The 18,686-nt window shown below is 34.2% G+C and overlaps 1 protein-coding gene and 2 pseudogenes across 1 annotated transcript; all 3 read left to right on the top strand.

Moving 5' to 3' along the window:
- Positions 1–2,016: 2,016 nt before the first annotated feature.
- LOC127096295 (30S ribosomal protein S2, chloroplastic-like) lies at positions 2,017–2,725 on the top strand (annotated as a pseudogene).
- A 202-nt stretch (positions 2,726–2,927) lies between these two features.
- Positions 2,928–6,384, top strand: LOC127096788 (ATP synthase subunit a, chloroplastic). The gene has a single exon (XM_051035332.1). It carries the CDS (start codon positions 2,935–2,937, stop codon positions 3,676–3,678), a length of 744 nt encoding a protein of 247 aa, XP_050891289.1. The 5' UTR covers positions 2,928–2,934; the 3' UTR covers positions 3,679–6,384.
- LOC127096787 (ATP synthase subunit alpha, chloroplastic-like) lies at positions 5,894–7,921 on the top strand (annotated as a pseudogene).
- The last annotated feature ends 10,765 nt before the right edge of the window (positions 7,922–18,686 follow it).

Here is an 18,686-nt window from a genome sequence, read left to right as displayed (position 1 = left end):
CCTAGTACCTCAATTCATCATTTTGATCAAAGCAAGTCAAAGGGCTTGAGGTCTTGTTCTTCAAGAAAACCCTAATTCATCTGTGCACCACAATGCCTTGCTCCTGAAGCAACCTCAGCCCATGATCAAATACAATCAAGGGAAGTTCTTTAATTCATCATTTAATTCATATTTGAACTTATTTGAGTGTCCTTAATCATCAACTCATCCAGATATGAGTCATGGACTTGAGAAGTTGATCAGTCAATTCATCTAACTATTTTGAAATGCATTGAGACCTAACTTTTTATGTGTTGGTCAAATGGAGATGGTTCCAAAAGCAAACGTGTTTTTAAGAACAATATGAACAACTTTAATGTTCATCAAAAATTGATTTGAAGTTTGGAAGGCCATCTGTCATTCCAATACATTATAGGTCATTTTGATTGAAACCCTAATTTTGGGTCAACTTCCCAAGGACATAACTCATTCATTTTTTATGATTTTGAGGTGGGATTAAATGAATTGGAAAGCTTAAGATGTCTACTTCAAATGTTATGTTGAACAAAATTTCAAAATCTCAAAGGAAATACATGTGATAATGCAAGACATTATAGGTCCTTTTGGGCCAAATGCATTAAAAGGCAAAAAAATCCAACTTCAAGTGCCCATAACTCTTTCATCAAAAATCCAAATTATGCAATATTTAAGTCCATTTTGATTGTCTTGAAGATATCTACAACTTTTATGTTAGAGGTTTTTTCATTTGAAGCTTGTATCATCAAAACAGAAGGGCTTGAACATTGGCCAAATTTAGAAACCTTGCATTGACATGTTTTGCACATCACACTTTAAACTCAAATTTCATATATTTCCACACTTCAAATGAGTTTTTGTCCAACATAACATTTGTTCCTTATACAAATACCTTTCCAACCATTACCCATATGCCTATGTGTGGATTTTCAAAATGGTATTTTCGAAGAGATGAATGTTTAGGTCAAAATTATGGAATGCACATGAAATCTTGTTGCACAAGCCAATTCAGAGCAAATTACACGTCCAAACCTTTGGCATTTGAACTCAGCCTGCATTTGGCATTGTTTTTGGGCCTTGCGCATGATCATGCAAGCCCATGCAAGTGGTATCCAAGTTCATGCACACGGATCATTTCATCATTCCCTTGCCTTTCCCTCTATAAATAGAGACCCTATGCCATTCAAATTTCACACCCTGGTTCACCCTGAAATGCTGCAGAATTCTCTCCATAGCCATTACTAAAGAAGCTAGCTCATTTTCTCAAATTTTTTCAGATCCAAAATTCAACTACATCTGGTTGAATCCTTGGATCTAGAGCTTCTAAACCTTCATCATTCATCTCACTGATCTTCTGTTTTGGTAAAGAAAGCAAGGATTCGAGCTCAAGTTTCCAGAACTCAAGCTTACTCTTCAACTGGTATTTTCTTCGAATCTCATCATCCTTTGACTTATTGGCTTAGATCTTGTGTTGGCTGAAGTCCTCTCAATAGAGGCATCATGTTTATGCATTCAATTTTTGAAATCCATTGAGTTCATGATGAACACCAGATTTTTCAACTTCTGATTTCTCACACCATGGAAATTTAGAGTGAAAATGGATGGTATAGGGATGATGTACATCATCCCAGCTTTCCAATGAAGCAATTTGTTACAGAGCTTTATTATTGGGAGTAACAAAAACATCTCTGAATACTCAAAGTTTCATATCCGAAGCGAGTTTTCAAGAAACTGCTAGAGTTTTAGCAAAAGCCGCTCTTCGGGGTCGTATTGATTGGTTGAAAGGTCTTAAAGAGAATGTTGTTTTAGGGAGAATGATACCCGTTGGTACCGGATTCAAAAGAATAATGTACCATTCACGGTCAAGGCAACATAACAAGATTACCCGGAAAAAAAAATTATTCGAAGTAGAAATTAGAAATCTTTTGTTCCATCACAGAAAATTATTTGATTTTGCTAATTTCAAAGAATTTATGTGATACATTACAAATATAGGATTAAATGCTTCCTAAAAGCGCGACTCATCCCCTTAAAGAGATGATGGAAGCTGGGGTTCATTTTGGCCATGATACTAGGAAATGGAATCCTTGAATGACACCTTTTATATCGGCAAAACGTAAAGGTATTCATATTACAAATCTTACTAAAACTGCTCGTTTTTTATTAGAAGCTTGTGATTTGGCTTTTGATGCAGCAAGCAAAGGAAAACAATTTTTAATTGTTGGTACAAAAAAAAGCAGTCGATTCAGTAACACGGGCTGCAATAAGAGCTCGATGTCATTATGTTAATAAAAAATGGCTCCGAGGTATGTTAACGATTTGGTATACTACAGAAACGAGACTTGGTAAGTTCAGGGACTTGAGAACGGAGCAAAAGACGGGGAAACTGAACTCTCTTCCAAAAAGAGATGCGGCTATGTTGAAGAGGCAATTATCTCATTTCGAAACATATCTAGGCGGTATCAAATATATGATAGGGTTACTTGATATTGTAATAATCGTTGATCAGCAAAAAGAATATACGGCTCTTCAAGAATGTATCACTTTAGGAATTCCAACGATTTGTTTAATCGATACAAATTGTGACCCAGATCTTGCAGATATGTCGATTCCGGCTAATGATGATGCTATAGCTTCCATCCGATTAATTCTTAACAAATTAGTTTTTGCAATTTGTGAGGGTCGTTCTAGCTCTATACGAAATTATTGATTAATAATAAGATAAATCCATTTTTAGATTTGGTTGGGCGGTCATAGATTTTTGGAATGGGGTATTATAGCATTACAAAATTGTGTAAAAAGAAATATTTTGTGATTAGTAGGTATTCAAAATAGAAAATCAAAGTAAAATAAGGAAATGGTTGAATCAAAATAATTCCCTTTCAAGTTATATTTTTTTATTTTAGAGGACAGGGCAATATGAATGTTCTATTTTGTTACATCAACACATTAAACATATTCTATGATATATCGGTTGTGGAAGTAGGTCAACATTTCTATTGGCAAATAGGGGATTTTCAAGTGCATGCTCAAGTACTTATTACCTCTTGGGTTGTAATTGCTATCTTATTAATTTCAACCATTCTAGTTGTTAGAAATCCGCAAACTATTCCCACATCTGGTCAGAATTTCTTTGAATATGTCCTTGAATTCATTCGAGACGTGAGCAAAACTCAGATTGGAGAAGAATATGGTTCATGGGTTCCGTTTATTGGAACTCTGTTTCTATTTATTTTTGTTTCGAATTGGTCAGGGGCCCTTTTGCCTTGGAAAATTATAAAGTTTCCTCATGGAGAGTTAGCTGCACCCACAAATGATATAAATACTACTGTTGCATTAGCTTTACTTATGTCAGTAGCCTATTTCTATGCGGGTATTTCAAAAAAAGGATTGGCCTATTTTGGTAAATACATCCAACCAACGCCAATCCTTTTACCGATTAACATCTTAGAAGATTTCACAAAACCCTTATCACTTAGTTTTCGACTTTTCGGAAATATATTAGCGGATGAATTAGTAGTTGTTGTTCTTGTTTCGTTAGTACCTTTAGTAGTTCCTATCCCTATTATGTTCCTTGGATTATTTACAAGCGGTATTCAAGCTCTTATTTTCGCTACTTTAGCTGCGGCGTATATAGGTGAATCCATGGAAGGGCATCATTGACTAGTTATGAAAATAGGATTTTAGACCGCGACAAAGTATGTATGGCTCGCGATAATCTACTTAAGGAACAAAAAGATAAAAATCCAAAGAAATTTGGAAAAGTTTTCATAACAATCAAAAAGTATAAATAAAATAAAAAACAATTACCAGGGAATTAAACAAAAAATAGAGATTCAATTCAAAAAAGGGTGAGGGGGTCGAACTAGGCGTATATATAATCTAATCGTTATAAGACAGCTGGGGGATTTCCAAGAATGATTCTCGAATACGATTGAATCGAAGATACAACGAATTGGTTTACGGTATGGAACAAACACATGTATATGTCATAGTAGATATTCATTAGTTATAGATGACTATCTATCTAAATTTGTCTTGCTACTACTCTAAATTTAGGTAGGGATTCAAAAAAAAGACCACTTCCATCTCTTGTAATTGTGAATTGAATATAAAATGAAATCAAAGAAAAAGGAAGGTTTAAAATAAATGTAAGATAAGACCAAAAATTGTCTGTATTCACAAAAAACTACAAGGGTAGAAACGAAAAGAGTAAATATCGAAATAATTGAGATAATTCAATCAAAATTATTCCGTTTGAAATTTTGAATTACACTTCGACTAGAGAAAGATAACTAGGAAGAATGAAATAATTAAGTCATATATTTTTTGTTGATTATATTATTAACTATTTCTTAATTTTATTTGGAATAGGAGAAACTTATCATGAATCCACTGATTGCTGATGCTTCTGTTATCGCTGCTGGGTTGGCCGTCGGGCTTGCTTCTATTGGACCTGGAGTTGGTCAAGGCACAGCTGCAGGGCAAGCTGTAGAGGGGATTGCGAGACAACCGGAAGCAGAGGACAAAATACGGGGTACTTTATTACTTAGTTTGGCTTTTATGGAAGCTTTAACTATTTATGGGCTGGTTGTAGCATTAGCGCTTTTATTTGCCAATCCTTTTGTTTAATATTTATAAAAAAATACATATTGTTTTTTTTTCATGGATTTTCGTTGCTGCTCTTGCTAATTCGATTTCGATTTGACTCCTACAATTTTTTTTTCATTCAGATTAACATATGGATTTGCCTTCTTCCGTCCCTTTCTTTAGTCCAATGACCCCCTTTTTTATTTAGAAAGTGTTGAAAACAACTAAGTATTTACTTCTAAGAATTATAATTCTTATAGGGAATCTTTCAATTGACTAACCAATTCAAAATATAGAATAGTCTTCTTAGTATATTTTTATTCTTACTACTATTCATTATTAGTAAGAATAAAAATAGAATAAGTCGATATATTCATATTCAATAATTCGATTATAGAATAAACTATCATATACAAAAACGAATAAAAAAAACTTGGAATCGTAGAAAGAAAATTAGTCTATCCATAAGAGGAGATGCGATCATATGCAAAATATAACCGACGGAAGTTTCGGGTTTGATACCGATATTTTAGCAACAAATCTAATAAATCTAAGTGCAGTGCTAGGTGTATTGATTTTTTTTGGAAAGGGAGTGTGTGCGAGTTGTTTATTTCAAAGAATAGATTGGATCCACCCAACTGCACTTTTTTTGTTATAACTAGAAAAATGTGCATGATCCGGCGAATGACTTATTACTAAATAACGAAAAAAGTAGTTAAGAACCATAGCATTTCGCGATTCATTGGTAAATCTACTTTGATTCTCTATCAACCAAGAATTTTGGAACATTACTATGGTTAAAGCTAACGAGTTTGAAGTTTCGACGCAGTCTAGTATTCTTTCTACCACTATGTTAATAGGGAAATTAGAATTTTTTTCGATATAGAACACTCATGTCGATAAAATCACTTGAATTCTCTTTATGATGAAAAATAGGAAAAAAGGTGTTTTGTTTAACGCCTCCGTTTCTACTTTTCTACAATGCGAAATTGATGACCTACGTATAAATTAATAAGAATTCTTTGGATTTCAAGAAAAAAAACAACTTTGCTGACAATTTTTGTTTGGTCAGAAGAGTCCTCCCAATATTTGGGTCTTGTATTGATAATCATTTTCAATATTTTTAGAAATAGAGAAAAGAGGATAGGCTCATTCCATAATAAATATGGGGAAATTTCCTATAAGGAATTGAGTGTGAGAGCCAAATGAATTGAAAGATTCATGTTTGGTTCGGGAAGAGATCATAGACATTTTGAAATGAATGGAAAGAGAATCTACTTTCATTAAGTGATTTATTAGATAATCGAAAACAGAGATTCTTGAGAACTATTCGAAATTCAGAAGAACTCCGGGAAACAGCCATTAAACAGCTGGAAAAAGCCCGGGCCCGTTTAAGGAAAGTAGAAATGGAAGCAGATCGGTTTCGAGTGAATGGTTATGCCGAGATAGAACGAGAAAAATTGAATTTAATTAATTCAATTTATACAAGTTTGGAACAATTCGAAAATGACAAAAATAAAACCATTCATTTTGAACAACAAAGGGCGATTAATCAAGTCCAACAAAGTGTTTTACAACAAGCATTACAAGGAGCTCTGAGAACTCTTAATAGTTGCTTAAACAACGAGTTACATTTACGTACGATCGGTGCTACTATTGGTATGTTTGGGTCGATGAAAGCAAAAAATAACTGATTAGTTGTTCTACTATAGAACTGATTAGTTGTTCTACTATAATAGAGAGTATAGGGAAGACTTATTTTTGTTTTTCTTCGAAAAAGAATCAAATTTAGAAATATTCATGGTAACCAGTCGTGCAGATGAAATTAGTCAAATTATCCGTAAACGTATTGAGCAATATAATACCGAAGTAAAAATTGTAAATACAGGTACCGTACTTCAAGTAGGCGATGGCATTGCTCGTATTTATGGTCTTGATAACGTAATGGCGGGTGAATTAGTAGAATTTAAAGAGGGTACCGTAGGCATTGCTTTGAATTTGGAATCAAAAAATGTTGGTGTTGTATTAATGGGTGATGGTTTGATGATACAAGAGGGAAGTTCCGTAAAAGCAACAGGAAGAATTGCTCAGATACCAGTAAGTGAGGGTTATTTGGGTCGTGTTGTAAATGCCCTAGCTAAACCTATTGACGGTTGAGGAGAAATTTCAACTTCAGAATCTCGGTTAATTGAATCTCCCGCTCCCGGTATTATTTCCAGACGTTCCGTGTATGAGCCTCTTCAAACAGGACTTATTGCTATTGATTCTATGATCCGTATAGGGCGTGGCCAGCAAGAATTGATTATTGGGGACAGACAAACAGGTAAAACAGCAGTAGCTACATATACGATTCTCAATCAACAGGGACAAAATGTAGTATGTGTTTATGTAGCTATTGGTCAAAAAGCATCTTCTGTGGCTCAAGTAGTAACTACTTTACAAGAAAGATGAGCAATGGAATACACTATTATAGTGGTTGAAACAGCAAATTCTCCAGCTACATTACAATACCTCGCGCCTTATACAGGAGCAGCTCTGGCTGAATATTTTATGTACCATGAACGTCACACTTTAAATATTTATGATGATCCCTCCAAACACGCACAGGCTTATCGCCAAATGTCTCTTCTATTACGAAGACCACCAGGTCGCGAAGCTTATCCCGGAGATGTTTTTTATTTACATTCGCGTCTTTTGGAAAGAGCCGCTAAATTAAGTTCTCAGTTAGGTGAAGGAAGTATGACTGCTTTACCAATAGTTGAGACCCAATCCGGAGATGTTTCAGCTTATATTCCTACTAATGTCATTCCCATTACAGATGGTCAAATATTCTTATCTGCCGATTTATTCAATGCTGGAATCAGACCCGCAATTAATGTGGGTATTTCCGTTTCCAGAGTTGGATCGGCGACTCAAATAAAAGCCATGAAACAAGTAGCTGGTAAATTAAAATTGGAATTAGCACAATTCGCAGAATTAGAAGCTTTTGCACAATTCTCTTCCGATCTCGATAAAGCTACGCAAAATCAATTGGCAAGAGGTCAACGATTGCGCGAGTTGCTTAAACAATCCCAATCAGCTCCTCTTACTGTGGAAGAACAGATAATAACTATTTATACTGGAACGAATAGTTATCTTGATTCAGTAGAAATTGCACAGGTAAGGAAATTTATCGTTGAGTTACGGGCTTATTTAAAAACGAAGAAACCTAAATTCAACGAAATCATATCTTCTACCAAGACATTCACTGGGGAAGCAGAAGTCATTTTGAAGGAAGCTATTCAGGAACAGATGGAACTCTTTTGACTTCAGGAACAAGTAGAAAAAAAATGGATTCCAATTTTCATACATTTATAATTTAGATAATTAGTCTGTTTCAATATTTAAAATTTAAAAAAGAATAATCAAGATAAGAAATTTACAATATAGTTTTAGAAATATACGAATTCAAGTAATATATATGCAATAAATTCAATATGTAATAAATTTCAAATTGAATATTCATAACTAAATAAAGAAATTTACTAAAAAATAGAATATATATAGAGAAATCGAATATAAGCGGGTAGCGGGAATCGAACCCGCATCATTAGCTTGGAAGGCTAAGGGTTATAGTCGACGTTTATGAATGAACGTCTCTAATTCAAAACCGAACGTGAAACTTTTGTTTCATTCAGCTCCTTTACATAATAATTTAAGAGATAGATGGAATACATTAAAAAAAATCACCCATAACATCTATGTCAGCCTTTCGGTATGAATACAATTAATGTTGCTTTTTAGATGATCCCTATAGAAAACGAGGATTTGAACAATCTCTTTTTTTCTAGTTACTTCGTTCTCTATTTCTATTTGATAGAATCTTTAGGAAAAGAATAAAATTTCCGTCGAGCTAAAAAAATATGTTGATGTTTCTAGTAAACTAAAAAAATCGTTTAATAGCAATTTTGCTTCACTCTCTCCTATACAAAACAAATAAAAAAATGGGAAGATTTAGTTACGATTGGAAACAAATTTTAGATATCTTTCTCTCTGGATCCTTTACTTATATTCAAAAATAGGGATTCTTGATCCAATTGCAAAAACTTATGTTTCATAATTTTAGAATCAATTCTAAATTGTATACAAATTACGATAATGTATATTATTCCTCGAATTGCTCTTTGAGAGGTATAAAGGATTAAATCCCTTTAAGTAAGAAATAGAGTGTTTGATCGTGATATGAATCACGCAAGGGACCCCTTAACTATTCAGGATCAATAGAACGAATCACACTTTTACCACTAAACTATACCCGCTACAATACCATTATTGTATATAAAAGGATCTTTTGTCCAACAAGGGAATCAGTCATAATTATGAAATAGGTGCATAATTTTATGAGAAATAGAGTGTTTCCATGTTTCGTAAAGGGCCCCCTAATGAAATTTAGAAAAGGGGGCAAATCTCATTTTTGGATTTTGTTGAAGGTATTTTGACAGATAGATCTCGACAAAATTACTAAACTAAATTCATAACACAAAAATACATTATGCAAGCAAGAATCCATAGTTCTATTTCTTTTTTTAGATACATTACCTGATTCATTCGTAGGATATACGATCACAAAGTGATTTTTATTTTTGTTTGATCATATTTAAATGTTTGAATTAATTACAAGTTTCAAATCTGATACAGAAAAATAAATCATTGAGGATTCATGGGAAAAAAGAGTTGTGCCAGTACCTAGCTGGACTCTGGTTGGATAAAAAAACAAACTAAAAAAGAAAATCAAAAATTATAGATTTAGATTATCTATTTAGTATATATAGAATGAATATATATTTGAATCTATATTTATGAGTTAATATAGAATTATGAATAGTAATGAAATAAAATTCTAATCAAATAGAAAAAAAAAAGATAGATAAGATATATCAAATGAAGATCAATATCAAATAAGATATATAGAAGGCTTTTGTCGAGCCCTACTTTTTGTTCTTTTTGTTTATGCGAGGTATCATAAGCATAATCATTCCATTTTTTGAATTGGGGAGAGATGGCTGAGTGGACTAAAGCGTCGGATTGCTAATCCGTTGTACGCATTTTTGTATCGAGGGTTCGAATCCCTCTCTTTCCGTTTATTGATGATTTGGCATTTTTTTCTTTTGAACTTATGGAATTTTTTTATTTTTTTTATTATTCCCTGTTTCTTTCATTTTTAACTAGTTCTTTTTGAAAAATAGATAGAAAAACGAAAAATATTTCAAAATCCAGGACAAGTAAGGAAAAGAAAAAAGATTTTCTTATTCTTCACGTCCAGGATTACGTCCCGGATCATTAGATAGGAATCTGAAGATGAAAAGAGAAACAAAGAATATCACTATCGTGTAAACAAATAGTTTTAGAGTAAGCATTACAAAATCTCCAAGATAATTAAAAAAACGACAGAGAAAGAGAATAGATTCTCTTCTATTTCATATTATGTTTCCTTTGAGACTCGGTTTATAAGAAATGAAGTTATTTCAAAAAAACTTAAGAAATTGGTTTGTAGTAAGAGTTGAGCCTTTATTTACCATTACAAAAAATTGTATTTCATATCTACAATCAAGATCCACGTATTGGTGGTAGACTCAAATCGAATAATAGAATTTTTATTTTTTAATGGAAAAAAAGGAAATGATGATCCATATTTTTATTGTCTATCCAAAAATTGCAAGATTTGTAATCACGGATTCACACTGTAAGACTTATCTAATCTTTAAAAATCTTCAAATTTGAGTTTTCTAATAAATTCTGACTTTTTTTAGGACATTATTCAAATTAAATATCTTATCGAAAACTTACAGCAGCTTGCCAAACAAAAGCTAAGAGAAAAAAGAGTAAGGGTATTACTGGCATAAAATCTACAATTGGATTCAAAAAAGCATAAGCTTCAGGTAATTTCCCCAAGAAAAAACTACTTGAATAAATGGCAGAGTTAATACAAATACAGACCAAGCTAAAGATATTAAGCATAACAAAAATGTTGTTCTTTAAGAAAATAAATTGTATTTTTATTTTTTTTATTACCTTCTTATTATATATATTATTATATATATGATATGATTTATTATATATATATAATTTATTATTATCCACTTTTTTGTATTATACTTTTATATTCACAATGAAATATAAAAGTATAATACAAAAAAGAAAGGTTTATTTTATTTTCTATTTCTATTACAATAGATAATATATAGAATAGAAAATGGGGCGTGGCCAAGCGGTAAGGCGGCGGGTTTTGGTCCCGTGATTCGGAGGTTCGAATCCTTCTGTCCCAGGGGAAACCGATTGATGATATCACCGGTTTTCTTCATGAAGGCATAAAAAGGCTTCTTATACGTTTCTAGGGGAGGGATATATTGTTCATCTAAAGTTGCTCAACCTACATATTTGGTTAAGCTTTGTTTGTCTGCTATGGTGGCCGGAAACTGCAAGCTCACCGGAGAAGAAGGTGGCTCTGGTGGCTGCTTCACTGCCAGATCCAATCTGGACCGTGTGATTGCTTTCCCAGATTCAATCCATGCCTTTGATTGTTATGACTTTTTATATTGCCTCGTGTGTCTCAATTGACTAAGGCATATGGTACACGCGCGCTGAGAGCCCTTGGATTTGTCAAGTCATTTAATGAAATGAATCCAACGCGTGTGCTTTTTTCTATTTTCTGATTTAATCCATTTTATTTTCTTAATTCCATTTTATTTCAAAAAATCATATCTCTCTCATTTTTAATCCAAAAATTATGGGACCAATTGCATTAGTCTCCAAATAATTTCTAGTTTCTATTTCGGATTTTTAATATTTTTTATTTTGTCATTTGATATTTTTTGTGAATTTTCTCTTTTCTGGTTATTTTTAATTCATTTTAAATAGTTTTTGATATTCAAAAAATGCAAAAATATTTTCCTAACCTATTTGAATGATGATGGATCTATGAAAAATATTCTCATCAATTTTTGAATTGATTTGAGATTTTAGTATAATTAGGTTATTTTTATTCATTTTTAATTAATTTAAAATAGTTTCTGACTTTTAAAAATGCTGAAATTTTTTGTCAAACTTTGTTTGACCTTGTTGAACTTGGGATAAATTACTTGGACCTTTCAAGGTTGATTTGAAGTGATTTTGAAGTTTGACCTTTCCATTTTATTTTTAATTCAAGTTTAATTAAATATTAAAAAATGCCAAAAATATTTTATTCACTTCTTGACTTCCAATCTTCATCTCACTTCTGTTTTTGATTGTTTGACCTTGACTTTCAATGCCATTGGTCAACATATGATGATTGGTACATTGTGTTTCATTTAATGCACTTTAATTTTGCCATTTCCATTTCTCTTATCCATCTTTTTCTTCTTCTCCTTCTTATTTTCTTTTTGATCAATGAGTTGAAGGTTGATAAGTTAGCATTGGTTAGGGAGATTTAATCTTCCTTGATTCAAATCTAATTCATCTTGATCAACTGATCAAGTGAATGGCTTTGCATTAGGGATAGGTTGTCTTCTAAATCATGCAAAAGGCTTAAACCAATACAAGATCAATTCTCATTTTCTTTTTGGCATGGCAAGTTATTGGAACTTGGTTTACTAATCAAGACTTATAACTTATGTTGTTGCCTACATTATTATTGACTGGCCTTAGATAGTTGTGACTTCTACATAAGTCCAATTACAATTGCTTAACATAGCGCTAAATTTGCCTTATGGCACACTAACTACTAACACTAACCATTGACAATTAACATTTACTTTATGCAATTTACTTTTATGCAATTTACTATTCTTGCACATATTATCCATTTGCTTTTCTCTTTGCTCACTTGAGCACATGTTTATGTTAATGTCATTTGCCTTTTGCTCACTTGAGCACATAATTGTGTATATATTATTGTGCTTGTGTTTTTGTTTTGATTGTTGTGGACCAAATGCAAAGAAATGGACTTAGTTTCTAGGACTTTCCCTATGAAATGAAATGGAGAATTGGACTTAGATTCTAGGACTTTCCTTATGCAAAATTGGAGTAAAAGGATCTTAATGATGAAGATGGATTAGAAGGACCAAATCTCTAAACTCATTCTTGTCCATTCTTGTTTTACTTCATGGAACTTTTGATGTGTGTGCTTTTGTGCTAGGAGTTTCCATTTGAGCTTAATTGGAGGACCATTGCCATGTTCATCCAAGTGGAAGATACAAGGCATATTGAGGATCTCTTATGAGACTTGTTTGATGATTGCTTATGCTTTATTGCGATTGCTTATTCCAAAGGATGGGAGCTACTTGAATCATCAATATGATCTCAAGAGAGGAACTCCGTTGTGGTTTTGATTCTTCATCCCTTCTCTTTTTGTTTTACTTAGGACTTAGCCCTTCTTCTTCTTCTCTCCACTCTAACCCAAGCCAAAACTCTTTGTGCAAACATTTAACCATTGTTTTTTAAACATTAGAAACCTAAGCCTTATGCTTTTGATTTTCAAGCTTTCTTTTCATAACACTTATTTTGAATTGAATCTCTAAGTCAACTTTGATTATTTTTGTATATACTTCTAATTGGTAAATATAACCCATTCAAATTTCTTTTTGTGGTTCCAATGGCCACTTTCTTAATCAAATTTTCCATAACCTTTAGTTATTAGGTTTGAGTTATCTTTGTGGTAGATGTAATACTCACCTATATCCTTAGTGATGGACAATGAGTCTTCCATGCTTATTATAGGGTTAACCCCTCACTAGCATGTTGAAGTTATCCTCACATGGTGGATTTGTGGTTTGGTTGAGTTTTCTCCCTTTGATAACAAAAGATCTTAAGGCTTTTGGACCAATCAATTCACCGACTTGTTTTGAGATTTTTACCCCGAACTACGAGGTTTTGATCCTAATCTTTCCTAAGATGGTACGTAGGCAATGGGTTCATCCATCCAAACACAAAATGTAAATAACTTGTATATTCTCTTCTCATCTCTTCAATCATGTTTGCACAAACGAATTTTCACAAAACAAACAACCTTCACAACAAGTATGAAAAGGGCTCCCTAGGAGTACCTAGGATGTTTTGGGTGCCTAACACCTTCCCATTGCATAATCAACCCCCTTACCCAGATCTCTGTTTCTTTTACTAGTTTTTGTTAAAACTTTTAGGTTTTTGTTCGCTTTCTAACCATTCCTTTGGATAAATAGAAGTGCGGTGGCGACTCGACTTGTATGATTTACCTTGGATTTAGTCAATATCTCTAATGGTAACGAATACCCCGCTACACAAGCATTGGATTCTTCAATCCCCAGCAGGTTCTCACTATTGTACTTCCCCAAGCATTTGTTTCAAATTATACATTCCCTAGTAGAGTCGACAGTGTCAGACTGTATCTTCCCAGCAGAAGCGGTTGCTCCTCAGAGTTCGATGCCAGATCGATGATCTCGACGCTAGATCCATGGTCTCTTTCCTTGAAGTAGAATCTCGGTACCGTGTCGGTGTTTGCTTCCCCTGCTGAGTCGTCTCTCTCGTAGATTATGGTTGCCAAAACCACTGTCGCTTTCCTCAGCAGCAAGCTTTCAGTGCCATTCTCTCCCAGTCAGAGTCTCGGTATTTTGTTATTGCCAGAACACCGCGTGGCTGGTCATTTCCCCACAGAGATCATTATGTTGTGTATCTCCAATAACATTGCTAGGGTCCAGAAGATTGTGATCATTTCCCCGGCAGAATTCCTTGCCTCGTCTTGGCATTCTCTCTAACCTAGCATTTCGCACCCCTGCATGTAGAATCATATCGCATTGCATCCTCCCAAATTGCGTAGCATTTCCATTTTCATGGAGCATTACGCCATTGAAAAATTCAAACATACGCATGTAAAGCATAAGACATTCTCGGTATCCCAAGTGATAAGCCAAAAGTTTGTTTCCAGTACTCAGACTGAAGGTTGTTCGTGACTTATCCTTTATTATTCACAGCAGGGGTCGTTGGCCCACGCGCCGCCCCAATTATCATTTTCCCTATTTCTGCTGATGCTGACAAGCATGCAGGTTTCCGGTATTCAGACAAAAGTGGCATTCAGGCCAGTTTTCTGATGTTCAGATCGAAGAAGTTTCCAACGTTTAGGTCGACGTAACTTGTGGCATTCAGGCCAGTTTCCGGTATTCAGACCGAAGTGGCATTTAGGCCAGTTTTCCGATGTTCAGATCGAAGAAGTTTCCGACGTTCAGGTCGATGCAACTTGTGGCATTCAGGCCAGTTTTCCGGTATTCAGACCGAAGTGGCGCTCTGGCCAGTTTCCCGGTGTTCAGACCGATGTTTGACAATCTAGTATCTTCCGATGCTCAGATCGAAGAAATTTCCAGTATTCAGATTGATGAGCGGCATTCAGGCCATGGTTATTTCTGTGTTACCATTTGTTTAGGTATTCAGGCTAACATTCTTTTTTCGGTGTTCAGACCGACTCTTTCCGATCCTGACAGGCATTATTACTTTATTTTTCACTTTCCTACTTCAGTGTAAATTTTCGGGCTTTTATCGTATTCAATCCCTTGATACCTCGAAAGTGCGAAAGTCGTTGCTATCTTCATTTCAGGTTTCTAGTTGATTGAATAGGGGCAGTTGTAATACCCCAAAATTTACCCTACAATTTTTCCTAGAAGCATGGGATTATCTTTCACACTTCATTGGCATCATACTAGGTCATACTCATTGCATACTGCATTAGTGACTTGGAAATCAGGTTTTGATTGATCACTCCTTAACAGAAGGAGCCCACACAAAGAAAGATTGAGAATTGGACTTTATTCTCTAAGAATACAAGTCTCAAGGGTCTCAGGGGGCTCCAGGTATCTTATTATGGTCCTCAGTTCATCAGTGAAGGATTCAGAGCTATCAGAGTGTTCATCTGGATTTAATCTGGAAATTAGGGTTTCATGGCTACCTGCAATAGACAATGTTTGGTTGGAAGTAAAGGAGCTCATCCATGTCATGATTGGAGAGGCATCTTGGCCTAGGAAGACTCACAATTATCTCAGAAAGGTCCATTGGCAAGCAGTGCAATCAGTTCCCGGTCAATTTTGCCCTAAAATTAAGGTTTGGTATAAAATCAGTTTATTTCTGATTCTTTGGGTGAAAGTCTTTTCCATGGCCCTCCATATGTCCACAAGGGTCTACATACAAAAAATCAGTTTTTAATTTGAGCCAGAAGTGCTTCAATTGATCACTAGAATCGGGAATAAGACAGTTTGGGAAAAGTCAACTGTGGGGCCAGAAAAGTCAACTCCTGACTTTTTGAGAGTGGATTCTCAAAAATCATGCATAGTGGAGCCTACATGTGAAATTTGATCAAGGTTGGATCATGGATTCGTCATTTAATCAGGAATTGGAAAAGTTACTAAATTTGCAAATGGTTGACTTTCCATTTTGGACAAGTTTTTTATGATTTTGCACTCACTTTAAGCCCATTTTCCATCAAGATAAAAGCTCCATTTGAAAATTTCTCCAACATAAAAGTTTTTCCTCTTGTTCTAAGCTTTCTATAAATATAAAATTTGATCCATTTGGATCAAAATTGAGAAATTTATGCTTGGTCAGAGTAGGGCATATTTTTAGGACACTTAGAAAAATTTCTAAGTCTAAAAATCTTTAAATTTTGTCAAACTTTTTGGCCAGTTTTCTTGCACTTCAAGGGACCAATTGAAAATATTTTATTCACAACAATTATACCTTGTCATGTGCTCTCTCACCTCCCTTTGGATTCATCTCATTTAGATCCATGGTTTGAGAGATACACTCACTTAAAGTCGGTACCATGACTTGAAATTTCTAGGCAGATTTCAAGTTACCTTGGCCAGCCTTGCATTTTTTCAGTTTTGCTCAACTTTAGGCCTCTTTTTAGGTTACTTCTACTCACAATTTCTTTTAACTTTGAACATCAAAGATACTCTCCAATATGCCATCTTTCATATGCATTTGGAATGAGATTCATAGGATGTTTCATTTGCAAGATATTAACCTTTAAAGTCATCACTTAGACCTGATTTTTGTGCCCAGCATTTATGCCTAACTTGCCCAACCAATCTTGCAATGGTGTGACATGAGCTTGAGGTCCCTTTTTCATCTTCTTCCACTCATTATTTCCACCCACTATCAACATGAAACATGCCATACTCCATATTATCTCTCTACTGTTTGCATTATCTCCTCAATTTGTGATTTGCTCATCAAGTTATGTTGCCACAAAGTCACCACCTTGAATTATTTTCTTGCTTGCTGCCAAACCAAGCCATGTATGCTGCACAAATGCAAGACTACACTGCCAATGTTTTGTTTTCCTTATTTGGCCATACATCATATTTCCATTCACCTAGAAAGTCTGGCCAAAGTAAGAAACATTGGTCTGACCTCAGTACCTCACGTTCCCTCTTTCCCATTTCTAATACACCTCACCAAATGCAACTAACTTGCATCACTTGCTCACCCCATGGATAAACAAATTATTTTAGAGCCCATTAAGGAGTATTTGACCCACAGTACTTAAAGCAAGAAACCCTAAGCATGAGAGGAGGGCAGTGGATTTTCGAGCAAGAAAGGGCAAGATTCATTAGAGGTCAGCTTTTATTTCTCAGCAAGTTCTCGAGGTGAAGCTCTTGAAGCACCAAGGAAGCATCATTTTCTTCTAGTCTCTCCACAGTCAAGAAGCAGTGGACTAGACTTCCACTAGGTAGCTCTCTTGCTCCATTTCCATAGCCATTTTATTGATGCATCTATGCTCATTATCATGCTTGTTTCATTACCGTTTACAATGCTAATCATGTACTTATGCTTATTTCTGAAGCCCTCAGTACGAGGCATTGTTCATGGTGTTGAGTTGTGTTGTTGATTTTTTGCTCATGTCCGTGTTCATATTGACACCTTGCTGTTAACTTTTCTCCATGAATAAGATACCATTTCACCTAAAAAAGGTTACCACGTTAATCATCGCATTTTGTACTTGAGATCTAGGCTTTGCTTCATGTTTTTTGATGCACTATAGTGTTCGTATTTTTGTGTTGAAGTTGAGAGAAACATGCTGCATTTCCTGCGTTTTTTGCATGATTATGGCTAGGGTTTGGCTCAAGGAAGAAGAAGACTGCGTGTCGTCTTGAGAGCCCTTGGATCCATCGCTTCTATTTTAATCTTGTCCGTCCGTTTTGGTTTTGTCTTTTAGTGACTTAAATGAAAGTGACCGATTGACAAATGTTCACATGGTTATTTTAATTAAAATGTTCATTTTAAGATGTCACGCCCTGATTTAATTGTGGTTTGGATCGTGGGCTTCCACTGGCTGCTTTTAACACCCCTCGGTTATGGCCCATCAGTGCATATCACTTATTTCCCAGTTCAATCATAAAATGCTAATACACCTCCCTTTTCATGTTCATTTTTTTAATTCCCAATTTATTTCTGTTTTGATTTTAATTAATTTAAAATGTTTTCTTTGTTCATAAAAATATTCAAAAATATTTTCCATATTGTTTGATGCCTTATTTAATTTTTATTTTCGCATTTATTTAGTATTAATATTTTATTTTAATTATTCATTCTAAGTGGTCCATTTTAGCATACATTTGATTCTTGATTTTATTTTTATAACTTAAAATTATTTTCAGCTTCTGATTTTTGGGATGAAGGTTGATCACTGCTCCATGGTCAACCTGACCTTTTCTTAGATTTTTATTTCACATTTTCAATTTATTCTTGATTTAATTTTAACCTAGTTTTGTTGATTGACTTTTGGTTTGACTTCTGTTTTATTTCAATTAATTCATGTACTAATTTTCATTATTTTTAAAATCTTTTTGGGGGATGATGATGTCCTGACCCTACCTTACTTAGTTTAATTTTTCATAATTTTCCTGATTAATTTGCTATTTATTTGATATTTATTAAGTTGGCTCGAATTTTCAGTTGACTTCTTTATGATCAATGTTTGATTTAGGGATTGCTTATGGCAATTGAAGAGATCTTTTGATCCTCCCTTGTTCATCCCATAGGCCATGTATTAGAGGCCTTTTATCTTGATTTTATCTGATCCTTACCTCATTTCTTGA

Source organism: Lathyrus oleraceus, chromosome 6, assembly GCF_024323335.1.
Source record: "Lathyrus oleraceus cultivar Zhongwan6 chromosome 6, CAAS_Psat_ZW6_1.0, whole genome shotgun sequence".
NCBI classification, from domain to species: Eukaryota; Viridiplantae; Streptophyta; class Magnoliopsida; order Fabales; family Fabaceae; genus Lathyrus; species Lathyrus oleraceus.
This window is presented reverse-complemented; position numbering and strand designations above follow the sequence as displayed.